Below are 18,247 nucleotides of genomic sequence, written 5' to 3'. Positions count from 1 at the left end.
GGAGGGTCAGGGGAATGACAGCGGGGGTGGGGGGGTTGGAAGGTGGCTGAGGAGGGTGTAGGGGAAGCTAAGGGGGTTTTGGGGGGTGAGGGCGTGGGGGACGGTGTGCACAAGGAAGGAAGGGGGAAGCACGATCAGTCAGGGTAGAGGAAGTCCTCCTGGGGCAGCAGAAAAAAACAGCCTGTCCCCAAGCGAGACAGAAAGTGTGCAGTTGTCCCCCTACCGACTAGAGATCTAAAGAAGACACTAATCTGTGAACATGAAGAAGAGGAAAGAGAGGGAGGCAGGAAGGAGCTACTTGTAGCAGCATTGTCTGAACACATGAAAAACAAGAGAAAAGAGGGAGGAGAGAGGGAGGAAAAGAGGCGTGGATGTTCTTTCTTGCCTTCAGCGGCCAGGGCAGGCTGACTTGTTGTGCTTCTGTGACACAGTGCAGATGGAGGAGAGTGTTTATACCATAGTACCAACCCAAACTAGTCTACAGTATAAACATTCTTCATCTGAACAGTACAGTGAGTTGGCAGGCAGGAACACAAAGGATACATCCCAAATGCCACCTCACTCCCTATTTAGTGCGCTAGTTTTGACCAGGGCCCTGGCCAACAGTAGTGCGATATATAGGGAATAGGACAATTAGCGACGATTAAGAGTCTTCATGTTGTCATGATTTCTCTGAAGTGTTACACAACATATTTACCTGTTTGACATTGATCTCGACACCAGAAACCCTCTCCAGGATAGGGCAGGTGGCATGTCTAAACTGCATCAAAAGAATACCATTCACGACATGTAACTTCCTATACCAAACAAAAAAAAACACTACAACACACAAGCGTTTAATTTAAACTTGTAAGGTTAATCATAAAGGCTGTGAAACAGCTTATCACAAGTCCTCTAGCTACTGCAATGTTGTTAAAAAGGACTAAGCTAAGTGTTCTGTTAACAAAATGTGCGGTTGGTAATTATGTTCTTTGAAGTATTTTCCCCCCAGGCCCAGCTAACATAGATAGGCCTATATAAAATACCAAATGATGTGTTGCCATCTAGTGGTCATAAGTAATACAAGCACAACAGAAGACGAGGCCTACGGCTTCAGAAAAAGGCGGTAAGCAATGCAAGCGACAACAAGGGCTCTGACATCATGAATGAAGACAAAAGCGGCTTCAAACTATTTTACACAGATTTCACCAAATAACTTCAACAGGATAAATATAAGCTCAACCAAGGGATTTTTTTTATTTATTATTGTTTTCCAAGCATGATGTAGACAATTACATCAAACAGACATTCTTTCAACAGTGCAAGATATGATAACTGTAATAAACAAATGTAACAACCGATTCAAACGTATCAGTCGATGTCTTAAAAAATCAACATACAGGCCGATCATTTTCACATGATGAAAATTATATTCAAAACAACGTCAATTTCAAAAAAAAAGAGTGCATCTGCATTTAAATACAACAGCTAAAAAATACATTAAGAAATAATAATTCAACAGACATCTTCATCATTCCGTAACATGTATATCTGAGTAAAAGCAGGCCAGCAAAACGCCACCTTGTGAATGGAAATCCCCCCCCCACCCTGCACAGAGTATCAGTCCTCGCTAATAATGTGAGAGTCAATCCAACTGACCGCAATATTCCACTCTGGAATCATTCGAAGCCATTTGGCATTCCAGTAATTCCAAAACCCGTTAACCAGTGATTCTACAGTTAATAACTACATTATAAGAGAGCGTTACAAGCCAAGCCATTCACGTTCAGCTACCTCAGAGGTTTCAATAAACCCAAGTCGCCACTTCAGAGTCTCTCAAAACAAAGTCGGCAAAACCATGACTCATTATTACAAGGCTTAATAAAACTGAGGTACTGAGGTAGCTTCACAACACAACAATGCTACAATGAGGGTTGGATATATATATATTTAAAGGAGCTTAAGCATATTAAGACATTCTGAATCAGTCCTATTTTTTCAAGCTTATTTTTTTATGACGTCATTGCAACATATCCAGTTTCCTTTAACGGTATACACCGAGTATAACAAACATTAGGAACACTTTCCTAATATTGAGTTGTTGCCCCCTATGTTGACTCCTATGCTTCCCACAGATGTGTCAAGTTGGCTGGATGTCCTTTGGGAAACTGTTAAGTGTGAAAAACCCAGCCGCGTTGCAGTTTTTGACACAAACTGGTGCGCCTGGCACCTACTACCGTTTAAAGGCACAAATCTTTTGTCTTGCCCATTCACCGTCTGAATGGCGCACACACAATCGATGTCCCAATTGTCTCGAGGCTTAAAAATCCTTCTTTAAAACTGTCTCCATCCCTTCATCTACACTGATTGAAGTGGATTTAACAAGTGACATCAATAAGGGATCATAGCTTTCACCTGGATTCACCTGGTCAGTCTGTGTCATGGAAAGAACAGGTGTTCTTAATGTTTTGTACACTCAGTGTATGATGCAGAGATGAAGATGGAACTTGCATTATGCTGTTTTGTTATACTGCTCATTTGGTACACATCTATCACATCTGTATTCTTTAGCTTTGGAATCATGACTACAACCATCATTTTGGAAACAAAGGACAATTGGGCCAGCCATCATTCCAAACAGCATTACTGTACATAAACTGTCCTAAAGGTGCTGGGAATGTATTGAAATGGCAAAGGAATTGAAATCCTGGACAATAACGAAGTAGCTAATGACAGTATAACAGCAGCAGTGGACAAAGCTCAGGAGGTGACTAGCTCTCTGATCTGAAGTCAGCCATTGGGGTTTAACTAAGCATCTTGTGTCGGTCAAAGACAGTCTTGCGCTGTTCCTGGACCTGCTTTTTCCACCGCTGCTGTGCCCCCTCTACCCTCTCCAGTACCGTGTTACTTCTGCCTCCCTGAGCAGCACTGGCACCCTCAGGCTGCGGCCGCATGTCCTGTGAGGGGAGACAGAGACAGAGCACAGGACGTTACAGACACAGGACGTCACACACACTCCTGTGTTCTTCACCTGTTGACCTTCCCCGGTTGACCTCAACAAAACTTAGTGGTATCAGAGAGAACTATCATCATCAAAGCACAAAGCTTAACTGATAGGTAATGTGAGTTTATGATCCCTCTGTGTGGTGACTGTGTGGAAGAGCAAAGCTGGCACTCTACAACTGATAAATGGAAAAAGAGCTCCTGTATATAGCTGACCTTCCAAAATTCAAAGAGTTAAAGTAACTCATTCATTTGTGTGTGCCTATGTGTATTACCTCAGAGTCCTCTTCGTTGTGAAGGGGCTGGATGTAGGGGTCATGTTTACGGATCAGAGGGTCAACCAGCAGCAGGAACAACATGTAGAGTAGGAGGGAGCCCACCACTGACAGGTAGATGAGGATGGTCACCTGGGACAGAGGATATAATGCAGCTTTGATTAACGTTCGGTAGACAAGGCCTTTGGCTGCTTTCTGAAATGCAAAGACAAACATTAAAACATATGCAGGAATACAAAGAGAAGAAAATATGTATTATTACAAAAAAAGCAGAGGGAGAGGGATATTTCACACATTTCTATATTATAAATATATAATTTATTATAAACATTATTGGCAAATACAGTATCTAAAAAGGCATGGCATGTAAAAAATTTTTTTTTAAAAGAAGTAAAATGACCCATGAACACAAACATGTGAACTGCATAGGAGCATGTCAAATCTAGTGTCAAATTAAAGTTAAGAGTCTAGATATTTTTTGTTGTTGAAATTAAGGCATATATACATTTTAGCAGCTATTTTCTATCCTAAATATTAGGAACATGCAAAGGTTTTGATTTCTGGTCAGATGGAAAAGGGTCTTAGAAAACATCTACCAGAAAAAGTCTTAATAAGTATTAGAAATACATCAAAACACATGACTGTTGACCTAAAGACCCCTGCCAAATAATATCAACAGTTATATTTAGTTTAGGATAAATTATTTACCTTGTGGAAGTTTAAAAAACATTGCCCTGTGGCTTGAAATTCCATTACCAAAGATATTTTCTAATTTCTCTCCTTCATGAGGGAGCAAAATCAAATCAAAGTTTATTTGTCACGTGCGCCGAATACAACAGGTGTAGACCTTACAGTGAAATGCTTACTTACAGGTTCTAACCAATAGTGCAAAAAAGGTATTAGGTGAACAATAATGAAAGTTCAGATGTATAATGAAAGTTCACAGATATAAAAAGTAAAGGTAGGTCTACCAATTAGTTACAGTGCTTTTACTAATATATATTTGGAATTAAGTGATTAAACTCAAAATTCTGTTACCAAATTAAAATGAATAAAAATATAAAATGCAACCTTCATCTATTTCAAAGATTAAAGTTACAGTTCATAAGGAAATCAGTCAATTGAAATAAATAAATTAGGCCCTAATCTATGGATTTTACATGACTGGGAATACAGACATGCATTTGTTGGTCACAGATACCTTAAAAAAAAGGTAGGGGCGTGGATCGGAAAACCATTCAGTATGTGGTGTGACCACCATTTGCAGCCCGACACATCTCCACATATTGGCGGGAACTGGAATACGCTGTCGATCCATACACATGCTCAATGGGTGACATGTCTGGTGAGTACGCAGGTCATGGAAGAACTGGGACATTTTCAGCTTCCAGGAATTGTGTACAGATCCTTGCGTCACAAGGCCGTGCATTATCATGCTGAAACATAAGGTGATGGATGGCGGCGTATGAATGGCACGACAGTGGCCCTCTGGATCTTGTCACGGTATCTCTGTGCATTCTAATTGCTGTCCACGGGGCACTCTGTTCACAACGTTGACATCAGCAAACCGCTCGCCCACACGAGGCCATACATGCTGTCTATTCATCCGTAGAAGAGCACACTTCTCCAGCATGCCAGTGGCCATCGAAGGTGAGTATTCCGTGGTGGGAAAAGTACCCAATTGTCATACTTGAGTAAAAGTAAAGATACCTTAATAGAAAAATGACAAGTAAAAGCAAAGTCACCCAGTAAAATCCTACTTGAGTAAAGGTCAAAGTATTTGGTTTTAAATATACTTAAGTATCAAAAGTAAATGTAATTGCTAAAATATACTTAAGTATTAAAAGTGAAAGTATAAATAATTTCAAATTCCTTATACTAACCAAACCAATTTTAAAAAATGTATGGATAGCCAGCGGCACACTCCAACACACAGACATCATTTACAAACAAAGCATTTGTGTTTAATGAGTCCGCCAGATTAGATGCAGTAGGGATGGAGATTCTCTCTTGATAAGTGCGTGAATTAGACCATTTCCCTGTGCTGCTAAGCATTCAAAACGTAACGAGTACTTTTGGGTGTCAGAGATAATGTATTGAGTAGAAAGTACATATTTTCTTTAGGAATGTAGTGGACTTATTTATTTATTTGTATCTACTCTTCTCTGTGAAGACTAGGGCTGGGAATTGCGAATGGAACTCGTGATACAATATAATCACAAAACTTTGGTGACGATACGATATGTATAGCGATTCTCAAGATTTTCGATGTGTTGTGATTCGATACTGTCATTTTATTGATGTTCTAAACAAGCTATAGGATGAAAAACACAGGAGTTTTGGCGCAGGTACAGCCAACTAGCGCTAGCTAGCAAAATTATTATTATTATCATCATCATTTTGGGGAGGGGGAAATCAATACTTTGACTCAAAGTATTGATATAATATTGTCCAAAATAATATTGCGATATGTAACCAAATACATTTTTTTCCTCCATCACTAGTGAAAACTGTTTGCGAATTGACTCAGGTTTTTTCTGACCCACGTGGCTTAAGTAGGGTCATCCTGTTGTCATGGTAACATTTTTGACCCCCCCCCGCCCCCATGGCCTCCTCCCTCTCCCTGTCCTTGAGACTGCTGTTTCTCTGTATGCTGGCTGGCGTCCATGGTGCAAACGATCAGGCCTGTATGCTAGTGGCCTTAGAGGGGACCCTACTGGTAATTACCTCTGACCCCTATGTCAAGGTTTGGTGTGGTGGCATGACAAACTGGCACAAGCATACTCAAAACCCATCCTGGAGTACCGTATTCAACTTTCTAAATGTGGCATCCAGGGCTTTTATGAAGTTTGAGATCTGGGAGAAGGACCTGAACTTCGATGACCACCTGGGAACCTGTACCACTAAGCTCCGCTCTGGCACCCACAGCGTAACGTGGTCTGAGTAGTGGAACCTTCTACTACACTTACAGTTACCAGTAAACCAGCCATAACGTACAACATCAGTTACCAGTAAACCAGCCATAACGTACAACATCATTTACCAGTAAACCAGCCATAACGTACAACATCAGTTACCAGCAAACCAGCCATAATGCACAACATCAGTTACCAGCAAACCAGCCATAATACACAACATTCGGCCATCACATACCTTAATGAAATTGTAATGAATTTTACTGATAAACATTGAGGTGTAAATAAAAAAAGCGTGCATTTCAGTACAATCTGGTATTTACAATTAGAGTCGGGCCTTACATACAGTATATGCTGTATGGACAGTCAGTGAATGTATTATTTTAGTCATGGTTTTGAACACCATCCTCCTCTACCATTTCCTCTTTAGCATTACCCCCTGTCAGTTTATACCCCAGTTGGGAATCTTTGGTTGCTCAGGTGTGGAAACGCTGGATTCAAAGCATAAAGTGAACCACGACTGTATTTCAAAGGTTTCATAAAACAATTGTGCACAAAAGGAGGTGAAGACAGAAACGTTCTCCAGAGAGTCCTTAAAACCTGTTAAGGGAGCGGGTCAGTTTTTGTACGGCCTGATAAAAAACGTACCCGATTTAATCTGGTTATTACTACTGCCCAGAAACTAGAATATGCATATAATTATTGGCTTTGGATAGAAAACACCCTAAAGTTTCTAAAACTGTTTGAATGGTGTCTGTGAGTATAACAGAACTCATATGGCAGGCAAAAACCTGAGAAGATTCTGTACAGGAAGTGCCCTCTCTGACCATTCCTTGGGCTTCTTGACTCTTTTTATTGAAAACTTAGGATCTTTGCTGTAACGTGACACTTCCTACGGCTCCCATAGGCTCTCAGAACCCGGGAAAAAGCTGAATGATGTCATTGCAGCCCCTGGCTGAAAAACATTAGCGCCTTTGGTAAGTGGTCTATCAGAGGACAATGAGACCGAGGCGCGTGCACGAGGCGACCCCATGTTTTTATTTTCTCTCTCTTTGTACTAAAACACGGTTTCCCGGTTGGAATATTATCGCTTTTTTACGAGAAAAATGGCATAAAAATTGATTTTAAACAGCGGTTGACATGCTTCGAAGTACGGTAATGGAATATTTAGAATTTTTTTGTCACGAAACGCGTCGGGCGCATCACCCTTCTTTACCCTTTCGGATAGTGTCTTGAACGCACGAACAAAACGCCGATATTTGGATATAACTATGGATTATTTTGAACCAAACCAACATTTGTTATTGAAGTAGAAGTCCTGGGAGTGCATTCTGACGAAGAACAGCAAAGGTAATAACATTTTTCTTATAGTAAATCTGACTTTGGTGAGGGCTAAACTTGGTGGGTGTCTAAATAGCTAGCCCTGTGATGCCGGGCTATCTACTCAGAATATTGCAAAATGTGCTTTCACCGAAAAGCTATTTTAAAATCGGACATAGCGAGTGCATAAAGGAGTTCTGTATCTATAATTCTTAAAATAATTGTTATGTTTTTTGTGAACGTTTATCGTGAGTAATTTAGTAAATTCACCGGAAGTTTGCGGGGGGTATGCTAGTTCTGAACGTCACATGCTAATGTAAAAAGCTGTTTTTTGATATAAATATGAACTTGATTGAACAAAACATGCATGTATAACATAATGTCCTAGGATTGTCATCTGATGAAGATCATTTACATTACATTTACATTTACATTTAAGTCATTTAGCAGACGCTCTTATCCAGAGCGACTTACAAAATGGTGCATTCACCTTATGATATCCAGTGGAACAACCACTTTACAATAGTGCATCTAAATATTTTAAGGGGGGGGGGGGGGGGGGGTTAGAAGGATTACTTTATCCTATCCTAGGTATTCCTTAAAGAGGTGGGGTTTCAGGTGTCTCCGGAAGGTGGTGATTGACTCCGCTGTCCTGGCGTCGTGAGGGAGCTTGTTCCACCATTGGGGTGCCAGAGCAGCGAACAGTTTTGACTGGGCTGAGCGGGAACTGTGCTTCCTCAGAGGTAGGGGGGCCAGCAGGCCAGTGGTGGATGAACGCAGTGCCCTTGTTTGGGTGTAGGGCCTGATCAGAGCCTGAAGGTATGGAGGTGCCGTTCCCTTCACAGCTCCGTAGGCAATCACCATGGTCTTGTAGTCTTGTAGTAAGATCATCAAAGGTTAGTGCTGCATTTAGCTGTGGTTTGGGTTTATGTGACATTATATGCTAGCTTGAAAAATGGGTGTCTGATTATTTCTGGCTGGGTACTCTGCTGACATAATCTAATGTTTTGCTTTCGTTGTAAAGCCTTTTTGAAATCGGACAGTGTGGTTAGATTAACGAGAGTCTTGTCTTTAAAATGGTGTAAAATAGTCATATGTTTGAGAAATTGAAGTAATAGCATTTCTAAGGTATTTGAATATCGCGCCACGGGATTACACTGGCTGTTGCGTAGGTGGGACGATATCGTCCCCCTAGCCCAGAGAGGTTAACATAAACCCCCAAAAAATAAACAAAAAAAAACCCTAAAAGCTTCCTTATCTGTTCCATTCTCCCAGTGCCACAGCACATGCCATAACATAACTTAAGGCTATAAACCATCTGCTAAGCGGACAGTAAGTCCTTAGCAGTCACTTTCCAGACCACCATAGCTGAGTTACAATCGGTGACCCTTAACCTCGGGAGAGTTATTTAAGAGGCAAAAATTGTCCCTATGGGCACGTGGAATTTAACCACACCCAACATGAGTTAATAACAGTTGATGGACTGTGTGGAAGGATCAGACTCGGTACCTTGATGGTGTTGCTGCTGCGTTCCTCATACTTGCACTCGCACAGCAGACAGTAGGCCTCCACATCATGGCCCGGTACTGGCATGGGCTCCACCACATGGAGGCACTTACTGGGGACCGATAAATAAACATATTATGATGGATCCAAGATGACATTATGGACTGGGCCAAGATGTAGTCTACATTTTTAGTTGAGCCTTTCCATGACTACCATAAACAACAAACCAATATATATTCATTTAAATCAAATCAAACTTTATTTGCCACATGCGCCGAATACAACAAGTGTAGACTTTACCGTGAAATGCTTACTTACAAGTCCTTAACCAACAGTGCAGTTCAAGAAGAAGAAAGCATTTACCAAGTAGGCTAAAATAAAAAGTAATAATGAAAAGTAACACAATAGTTGAGGTAATCTGTACATGTAGGTGGGGGCGAAGTGACTATGCATAGGTAACAAACAAACAGCAAGCAGCAGCAGTGTACAGGGGGGGGGGGGTCAATGTAAATTGTCCGGTGGCGATTTTTATGAATTGTTCAGCAGTCTAATGGCTTGGAGGTAGAAGCTGTTGAGGAGCCTTTTGGTCCTAGACTTGGCGCTCCGGTACCGCTTGCCGTGCGGTAGCAGAGAAAACAGTCTATAACTTGGGTGACTGGAGTCTTTGACAATTATTTGGGCTTTCCTCTGACACTGCCTGGTATATAGGTCCTGGATGTCAGGAAGCTTGGCCCCAATGATGTACTGGGCCGTTCGCACTACCCTCTGTAGCGCCTTACGGTCAAATGCCGAGCAGTTGCCATACCAGGCGGTGATGCAACCGGTCAGGATGCTCTCGATGGTGCAGCTGTAGAACCTTTTGAGGATCTGGGGGCCCATGCCAAATCTTTTCAGTCTCCTGAGGGGTTGCTCACATTGAGGGAGAGGTTGTTGTCCTGGCACCACACTGACAGTTCTCTGACCTCCTCCCTATAGGCTGTCTCATCGTTGTCGGTGATCTGGCCTACCACTGTTGTGTCGTCAGCAAACTTAATGATGGTGTTGGAGTCGTGTTTGACCACGCAGTCGTGGGTGAACAGGAAATACAGGAGGGGAATAAGTACACACCCCTGAGGGGCCCCAGTGTTAAGGATCAACGTGGCAGACATATTGTTGCCTCCTCTTACCACCCGAGGGCGACCCGTCAGGAAGTCCAGGATCCAGTTGCAGAGGGAGGTGTTTAGTCCCAGAGTCCTTAGCTTAGTGATGAGCTTCGTGGGCACTATGGTGTTGAACGCTGAGATGTAGTCGATGAACAGCATTCTCGCATACAGTTGAAGTCAGAAGTCTACATACACCTAGGTTGGAGTCATTAAAACTCGTTTTTCAACCACTTCACACATTTCTTGTTAACAAACTATAGTTTTGGCAAGTCGGTTAGGACATCTACTTCATGCATGACACAAGTAAGTTTTCCAACAATTGTTTACAGTCAGATTATTTCACTTATAATTCACTGTATCACAATTCTAGTGGGTCAGAAGTTTACATACATTAAGTTGACTGTGCCTTTAAACAGCTTGGAAAATTCCAGAAAAGAATGTCATGGCTTTAGAAGCTTCTGATAGGCTAATTTACATTATTTGAGTGAATTGGACATGTACCTGTGGATGTATTTCAAGGCCTACCTTCAAACTCACTGCCTCTTTGCTTGACATCATGGGAAAATCAAAATAAATCAGCCAACACCTCAGAAAAAATATTGTAGACCTCTACAAGTCTGGTTCATCCTTGGGAGCAATTTCCAAATGCCTGAAGGTACCACGTTCATCTGTACAAACAATAGTACACAAGTATAAACACCATGGGACCACGCAGCCGTCATACCGCTCAGGAAGGAGACGCGTTCTGTCTCCTAGAGATGAACGTACTTTGGTGCGAAAAGTAAAAATCAATCCCAGAACAGCAGCAAAGGACCTTGTGAAGATGCTAGAGGAAACAGGTACAAAACTATCTATATCCACAGTAAAAAAAGTTCAATATCAACATAACCTGAAAGGCCGCTCAGCAAGGAAGAAGCCTCTGCTCCAAAACCGCCATAAGAAAGCCAGACTACGGTTTGCAACTGCACATGGGGACAAAGATCATACTTTTTGGAGAAATGTCCTCTGGTCTGATGAAACAAAAATAGAACTGTTTGGCCATAATGACCATCGTTATGTTTGGAGGAAAAAGGGGGAGGCTTGCAAGCCGGAGAACACCATCCCAACCGTGAAGCACGGGGGTGGGAGCTTCATGGTGGGGGGGTGCTTTGCTGCAGGAGGGACTGGTGCACTTCACTAAATAGATGGCATCATGAGGCAGAAAAATTATGTGGATATATTGAGGCAACATCTCAAGACATCAGTCAGGGAGTTAAAGCTTGGTCACAAATGGATCTTCCAAATGAACAATGACCCCAAGAATACTTCCAAAGTTGTGACAAAATGGCTTAAGGACAACAAAGTCAAGGTATTGGAGTGGCCATCACAAAGCCCTGACCTCAATCACATAGAAAATCTGTGGGCAGAACTGAAAAAGCGTGTGCGAGCAAGGAGTACAACTGTACAAACCTGACTCAGTTACTCCAGCTCTGTCAGGAGGAATGGGCCAAAATTCACCCAACTTATTGTGGGAAGCTTGTGGAAGGCTACCCGAAATGTTGGACCCAAGTTAAACAATTTAAAGGCAATGCTACCAAATACTAATTGAGTGCATGTAAACTTCTGACCCACTGGGAATGTGATGAAAGAAATAAAAGCTGAAATAAATCCTTCTTTCTACTGTTATCCTGACATTTCACATGCTTAAAATAAAGTGGTGATCCTAACTGACCTAAGACAGGGAATTTTTGCTAAGATTAAATGTCAGGAATTGTGAAAAACTGAGTTTAAATGTATTTGGCCAAGGTGTATGTAAACTTCCGACTTCAACTGTAAGTTGAAAACACTATGTTAAAAGCACTGTCTGTGTGTAGAACTACATTGTACAAAAATATACATGCAACATGTAAGGTGTTGGTTTCATGAGCTGAAATAAAAGATCCTAGAAATTTTCCATATGCACAAAAAACGTATTTCTCTCTAATTCTGTGCACAAATTTGTTTACATCCCTGTTAGTGAGCATTTCTCCTTTGCCAAGATAATCCATCCAGTTGACAGGTGTGGCATATCAAGAAGCTGATTAAACAGCATGATAATTACACAGATGCACTTTGTGCTGGGGACAATAAAAGGCCACTCTAAAATGTGCTGTTTTGTGACACAACACATGTCTCAAGATTTGAGGGAGCATGCAATTGGCATGCTGACTGCAGGAATGTCCATCAGAGCTGTTGACAGAACATTTCTCTACCATAAGCCACCTTCAACGTCGTTTTAGAGAATTTGGCAGTACCTCCAACAGGGCTCATAACCGCAGACCACATGTATGGCGTTGTGTAGGGGGGAGCTGTTTGCTGATGTCAACGTTGTGAACAGAGTGCCCCATGGTGGCGGTGGGGTTATGGTATGGGCAGGCATAAGCTACGGACATCGAACACAAATGCATTTCATCAATGGCAATTTGAATGCACAGAGATACCATCAAATCAAATGTATTTATATAGCCCTTCTAAATCATTCTCTCAACTATTATTCTGACATTTCACATTCTTAAAATAAAGGTGTGATCCTAACTGACCTAAGACAGGGAATTTTTACTATTGTGAAATGTATTTGGCTAAGGTGTATGTAAACTTCCGACTTCAACTGTAGGTGTTCCTTTTGTCCAGGTGGGAAAGGGCATTGTGGAGTGCGATTGAGATTGCGTCGTCTGTGGATCTGTTGGGGCGGTATGTGAATTGGAGTGGGTCTAGGGTGTCCGGGAGGATGCTGTTGATGTGAGCCATGACCAGCCTTTCAAAGCACTTCATGGCTACCGATATGAGTGCCACGGGGTGGTAATAATTTAGGCGGGTTACCTTCACATCCTTGGGCACAGGGACAATGGTGGTTTGCTTGAAACATGTAGGTATTACAGACTCGGTCAGGGAGAGGTTGAAAATGTCAGTGGAGACACTTGACAGCTGTTCCGCGCATGCTTTAAGTACACGTCCTGGTAATCCGTCTGGCCCAGCGGCTTTGTAAATGTTGACCTGTTTAAAGGTTTTGTTCACGTCGGCTACCGAGAGCGTTATCACACAGTCATCCAAAACAGCTGGTGCTCTCGTGCATGCTTCAGTGTTGCTTGCCTCGAATCAAGCATAAAAGGCATTTAGCTCGTCTGGTAGGCTCGAGTCACTGGGCAGCTCGCGTCTGGGTTTCCCTTTGTAGTCCGTAATAGTTTTCAAGCCCTGCCACATCTGACGAGTGTCAGAGCCGTTGTAGTAGGATTCAATCTTAATCCTGTATTGACGCTTTGCTTGTTTGATGGTTCGTCTGAGGGCATAGCGGGATTTCTTATCAGCGTTCAGATTGGTCTCCCGCTACTTGAAAGTGGCAGCTCTAGTCTTTAGCTCGTTGCGGATGCTGCCTGTAATCCATGGCTTCTGGTTAGGATATGTACGTACAGTCACTGTTGGGACGACGTCGTCGATGCACTTATTGATGAAGCCAATGACTGAGGTGGTGTATTCCTCAATGCCATTGGATGAATCCCGGAACATATTCTAGTCTGTGCTAGCAAAACAGTCCTGTAGTGTAACATCCGCGTCATCTGACCACTTACGTATTGAGCGAGTCACTGGTACTTCCTGCTTTAGTTTTTACTTGTAAGCAGGAATCAGGAGGATAGAATTGTGGTCAGATTTGCCAAATGGAGGGCGGGGGAGAGCTTTGTATGCAGCTCTGTGTGTGGAGTAAAAGTGGTCTAGGATGGGTTTTTTTTGGTATGGAACTTGAAATCCACCACCCCTAGATTGGAAGACTAGATTGTGAATTCAGCATTATGTGCATGCACATGTTATGCACTAGAAAATCGCTCACCAATCTTTCTGGGAGACATTCCTGCTGTAGATGTGTCCGGTGATGTTCCTGTAGGGTGGACAGATACACTTGCAGCGCACATCTTCAAAACTCTGAGAATATAGAGAAGCTCCTTATTACTATACAGTGACATGTGCATTACCAAAGAAATGACAGTAGTAGCCCTATACACTAGCTTATACCAGATCTATTTGTGCTGTCTTGTCAACGCCATTGCTGTCATTGTCATTTGTCACGCCAAACGCTATAGGCAATCACAGCAATGCAGAGTTGCCAAATCCTACGCATTGGCTGTGAGACACAGGCGTTTGACCCTCTTCTCACGCTCTCACGGCACATCTCTAATATCTCACGTAATTGAAAAGTACTGCTTTTATTTCCCTAATTAGTCCATTATAGTCAGCGCATTAACTTTTCAACTGTGCTCCAAATCGTTTTGAAATCGGAGCATCTGCGCCTGCAGGTTAACATCACGAGCGGAACCTCTATCATCGTCCTGTCTCGCCACAGCACTGTGAACCGCGGAACATTGAAGCATAGGATTGGTCTAGTTATGTTAGGGATCAAGTGGATTGGATGCATGTTTTAAAGAAACGCCCCTCAGGATTAGAGTGGAACTGAATGGAAAGAGAGAACGTTATCCATATATATATAACTAGAAAAAATAGTAGCACGGTAGCGCAGTTTCATGTACAATGTCAACAAAATGAGGCTGCTGTTGCTCCCGCCCCTATTGCAGAATGCAGCCTTTTGACAGCGTGTTAAATCCACACTTGCATTTGTCCCCTGGTTTGGTGATTGACATTTAGGCTGTGCCAACAAAAAGGCAGCAGCAGACAGACCTACAGTATGTTTTAGCAGGGAATTTCGGTAGGGTGACCTGATTTTATGCTACAGAGGGGACAATAAATATAAAGATTATTTGGTTAGGGTGTAGATTTATGTCATCTTGTCTTCAGGAGATCGTATTACCCATTTACTTTATTTAGTCTGATCAGTGGAACAATCCTCATTCTTAACAATGAGCAACAATATAGGTTAATTAGTGTGCTTGTCAGCAAAACACTACTGTTGTTCCCCACACGTATTTTATTATTCCACTTCGTCATTATTTTGCCAGTGTAATCACATATTTGAAATCTGATATGCCTACTTGGGTCTTTGAAAATTAATAATGTATTTTTCAGCCATCAATGGACCGTTTTGACTAAGTCATACAAATAGTCACTGGATATTATATCCTATATGCTCCAGGGATCAAATAACATTTTGGACATTTTAGGGGGACTCACAACTCATAAAACACATATTGCGTCTATGCAGAGTAAGACAATGAAAAGGATATTAAACTAGATGGAATAAACCTACAGAATATTGAAATTCATCAGACTTTTATTGAAGGTCGGGTGATTTTGAGAAATTAATTGTTATAACAAGAACATTTTCAAACACCCAGCACTTGGGAAACATCAGGGGTGGCCAACCCTCCTGGAGAGCAAGCAGGATTTTCTATCAGCCCTATTTTAAAGAGATAGTTTACCCAAATAACAAAATGTTTGTGCCCTTACCTTGAAAGAAGTCTATGGACAAGGAGAATACAATCTTATGATTTGGTTCCCCACTGGCATTAACCATTAATATCAGTATTTACTGTGCAGAGTTTTGGTGTAGTGGTAACACTCCCCGGCACGTCACATTCAGCTTTCCACCTGAGAACAGGGATCAATCCCTGCATCCAACCTTCCCATTTTCCTGTCTCCCCATCTCATTTAATTACTGTCTGAATAAAGTGTCAAACAGACAAATAATTATTTAATAAAATAAAATAATGTGCATACTCAAAGTAACAGTTGTCCAAAAATAAATTATCTTCCACTCTGGTCATAGGCCTAAACCATGTCAGAATATGTAGAATTGCAGGAAATTAGCTTTACAACAGGACCCCCAGACCCCCATCTAGGGGTTGTGCCATTGGGCAATGAAATTCACAATAGCAAATATCACTCGAAGCTTTCTTCAAAAGTTGCCGGCAACGGAATTTGCAAGACAGCAGAAACGGATCTGGGACTCCGGCTAGAACACACCACAGTTGATGGTCCTGGAATTGATATACCTTACTAGCGTGTGCAAAGGAGATGGCGTCACTGAGCAGTACAACCAGCAGGCCGAATAAAAGGGACCTGGAACTCTGTTCTCTCCTGGACGACATACTAACAGACAGACCCGCCAGGTAGCAACCTCCTTACCCTGGACCGGAGGAAGAACACCACCCTATATGTGGAGGAAGAGGGCACCCACGCACCCACAAACACACTCTTTATGGCAAGTCTTAGCAAGGATAGCTGTTAGTTACATGGATAGCTGTTAGTTACATAGCTAGATACTACATATTATTCCATTAAGTTGTCTCCCACATGTTCTCTCTGGCTACATTTTGAAATAAACAAATTAATTTACAACTGCTGTCAACGGTAATCTGATAGAACGTAACAGCTAGCAGGCTGTCAACAGGGCTTAAAACGGAAGCTAAGTCGAAGACATTCGTGCCATTGATGTATATGTGTATGTTGCAAACTAAACAGAAAAAATACCACACCAGCGACATACTTATTAGCTAGTAAATACCTTTGAAACGTTATTTATTTCCTTGGCACATACCACAAGATGACTTTAGATTTTCTTCTTCCGTGGTGTTAACCGTTGTTGGCAACAAGCTTCAATGGCGCATTATCGCCACCTACTGGGTTGGAATAAAACAAAAGTGTGACCTATTAGGATCCCTGGCATTATACAATTTGTGTACATCATTGCATGCAATTTGATGTCTGTTGGGAAAAAGCCTCAGTCCAGTGTGTGTAATCTATTGACAAATGTGTGTCCTCTGACTAAAAAGGTGTATCCTCTCTCACTCTGGTGGAAAGTATAAGGTTAACCCCTGCTTCTTCTTCTTGACCCGATCAATAGCTCCATTTCCTGGTAGTCATATCAATATCATATAGAGTCATATATAAAGAAAACTGTATTACATTACTCAACAATATGAAAGCAGGTCTAATAAAATGGAATCATCTTCCCATAAATCTTACAGGTAGAAGAAACTCTATAGAATGGCATGGCTGCCAAAGTTTTTGTATTTATTTTCGGTAATACCAATTCCCCACCGCAGACATTCTCTTTAAAAAGTACACTCGTTCATAACATACTTTATATGGGCAAATAAAATTCACGGAATCAAATGGAAAGTTTTACATCTTCCTAAGTCTGAGGGTGGTTTAAACCTTCCAGACTTGGATTTGTATCAACCTGCCACCCAAGGCTTTAACTTGTGACATACAGTTAAATGCACTAAAGAGGAACAATGGGTACATATTGAAGATGCTCATGCTCAACCCCTGAATCTTTTTACGTGTCTATTTTCAAAGGCTAAAAGCTACGAACATGAACAACTTCATAGTTAAGAACACTATAACAACATAGAAGAAAACGAAAAGTATTTTACAAGAACCAATATCATGCCCTAAATACACAACCTTATGGAACAATCTTTGGAAAGCTTTTTGGAATTCACTAATAAGTTGGTCCACATGGAAAACTAAAGGCATAAAAAACATAAATGACTTGGTAACAGGAAATACATTTATTTCATTTATTATGACAGAATTAAAAAGTAATTTTGGACTGACCAAGATATCACGAAATTTCGATTTAAAATCTTTTCACAAATTCTACAGCACAACAGCAGAGTCGTGTCTTAAGTGTAAAACGAATGACTCAATAATCCATGCATTCTGGGAACGATATAAAGAGCAAAATAAGTTATGGGTGGGGCTAGAAAGCTGTATTACTCTATTACAATGTAAACATACTTTTAATCCTTCTGTCTACCTATTTCAATATATGGTATATGGGGGTGTAGTGAGATACCCGATGGGCTGATTCTCTTCTCATCACTGATCTTGAAAAAAACCGTATACTAACAAATTGGAAATCAATCAATCCGCCATCATTAACATAATGGAAAAATCTAATGAAAAAAAAATATATATTGAAATGGGCGACCGAGAAAAACAAATAGGTACAATTTAAGGACAAGCGGCAAACAATAACGCTGGCACTATGGATGGGGGGGTGTGATCATGTAGATCTGGGCAGATGAGATGTAGTCATTGTTTGTGTGCGTCTGTAAATTGTTGTTCATATGTATACGTTTGTATCTGGAGTGGAGAAGAAAAAAAATAGATATTATTTAAAAAAATCGAAGATGAA

General features: G+C 41.4%; 1 protein-coding gene across 2 annotated transcripts; it reads right to left on the bottom strand.

Moving 5' to 3' along the window:
* Positions 1–1,212: 1,212 nt before the first annotated feature.
* On the bottom strand, positions 1,213–16,717 carry LOC106567033 (proton-transporting V-type ATPase complex assembly regulator TMEM9). Of its 2 annotated transcripts, none has more exons than XM_014135839.3 (6): positions 16,640–16,717; positions 16,095–16,252; positions 13,982–14,073; positions 9,002–9,110; positions 3,258–3,389; positions 1,213–2,936 (listed from the first exon to the last, which is right to left on the bottom strand). In XM_014135839.3, the coding sequence occupies exons 2-6, from the start codon at positions 16,188–16,190 to the stop codon at positions 2,784–2,786; spliced, it is 582 nt and encodes a 193-aa protein (XP_013991314.1). In that variant the 5' UTR covers positions 16,191–16,252; positions 16,640–16,717; the 3' UTR covers positions 1,213–2,783. The 2 variants fall into 2 exon arrangements, with proteins under 2 accessions (XP_013991314.1, XP_013991313.1); XM_014135838.3 differs by having other exon boundaries at positions 16,607–16,710.
* Between the last annotated feature and the right edge of the window lie 1,530 nt (positions 16,718–18,247).

Source organism: Salmo salar, chromosome 13 (assembly GCF_965601325.2).
Source record: "Salmo salar chromosome 13, fSalSal1, whole genome shotgun sequence".
In the NCBI taxonomy this organism is placed as follows: domain Eukaryota; kingdom Metazoa; phylum Chordata; class Actinopteri; order Salmoniformes; family Salmonidae; genus Salmo; species Salmo salar.
Note: the sequence above shows the minus strand (reverse complement) of the source record. Positions and strands in the feature narration are given on the sequence as shown.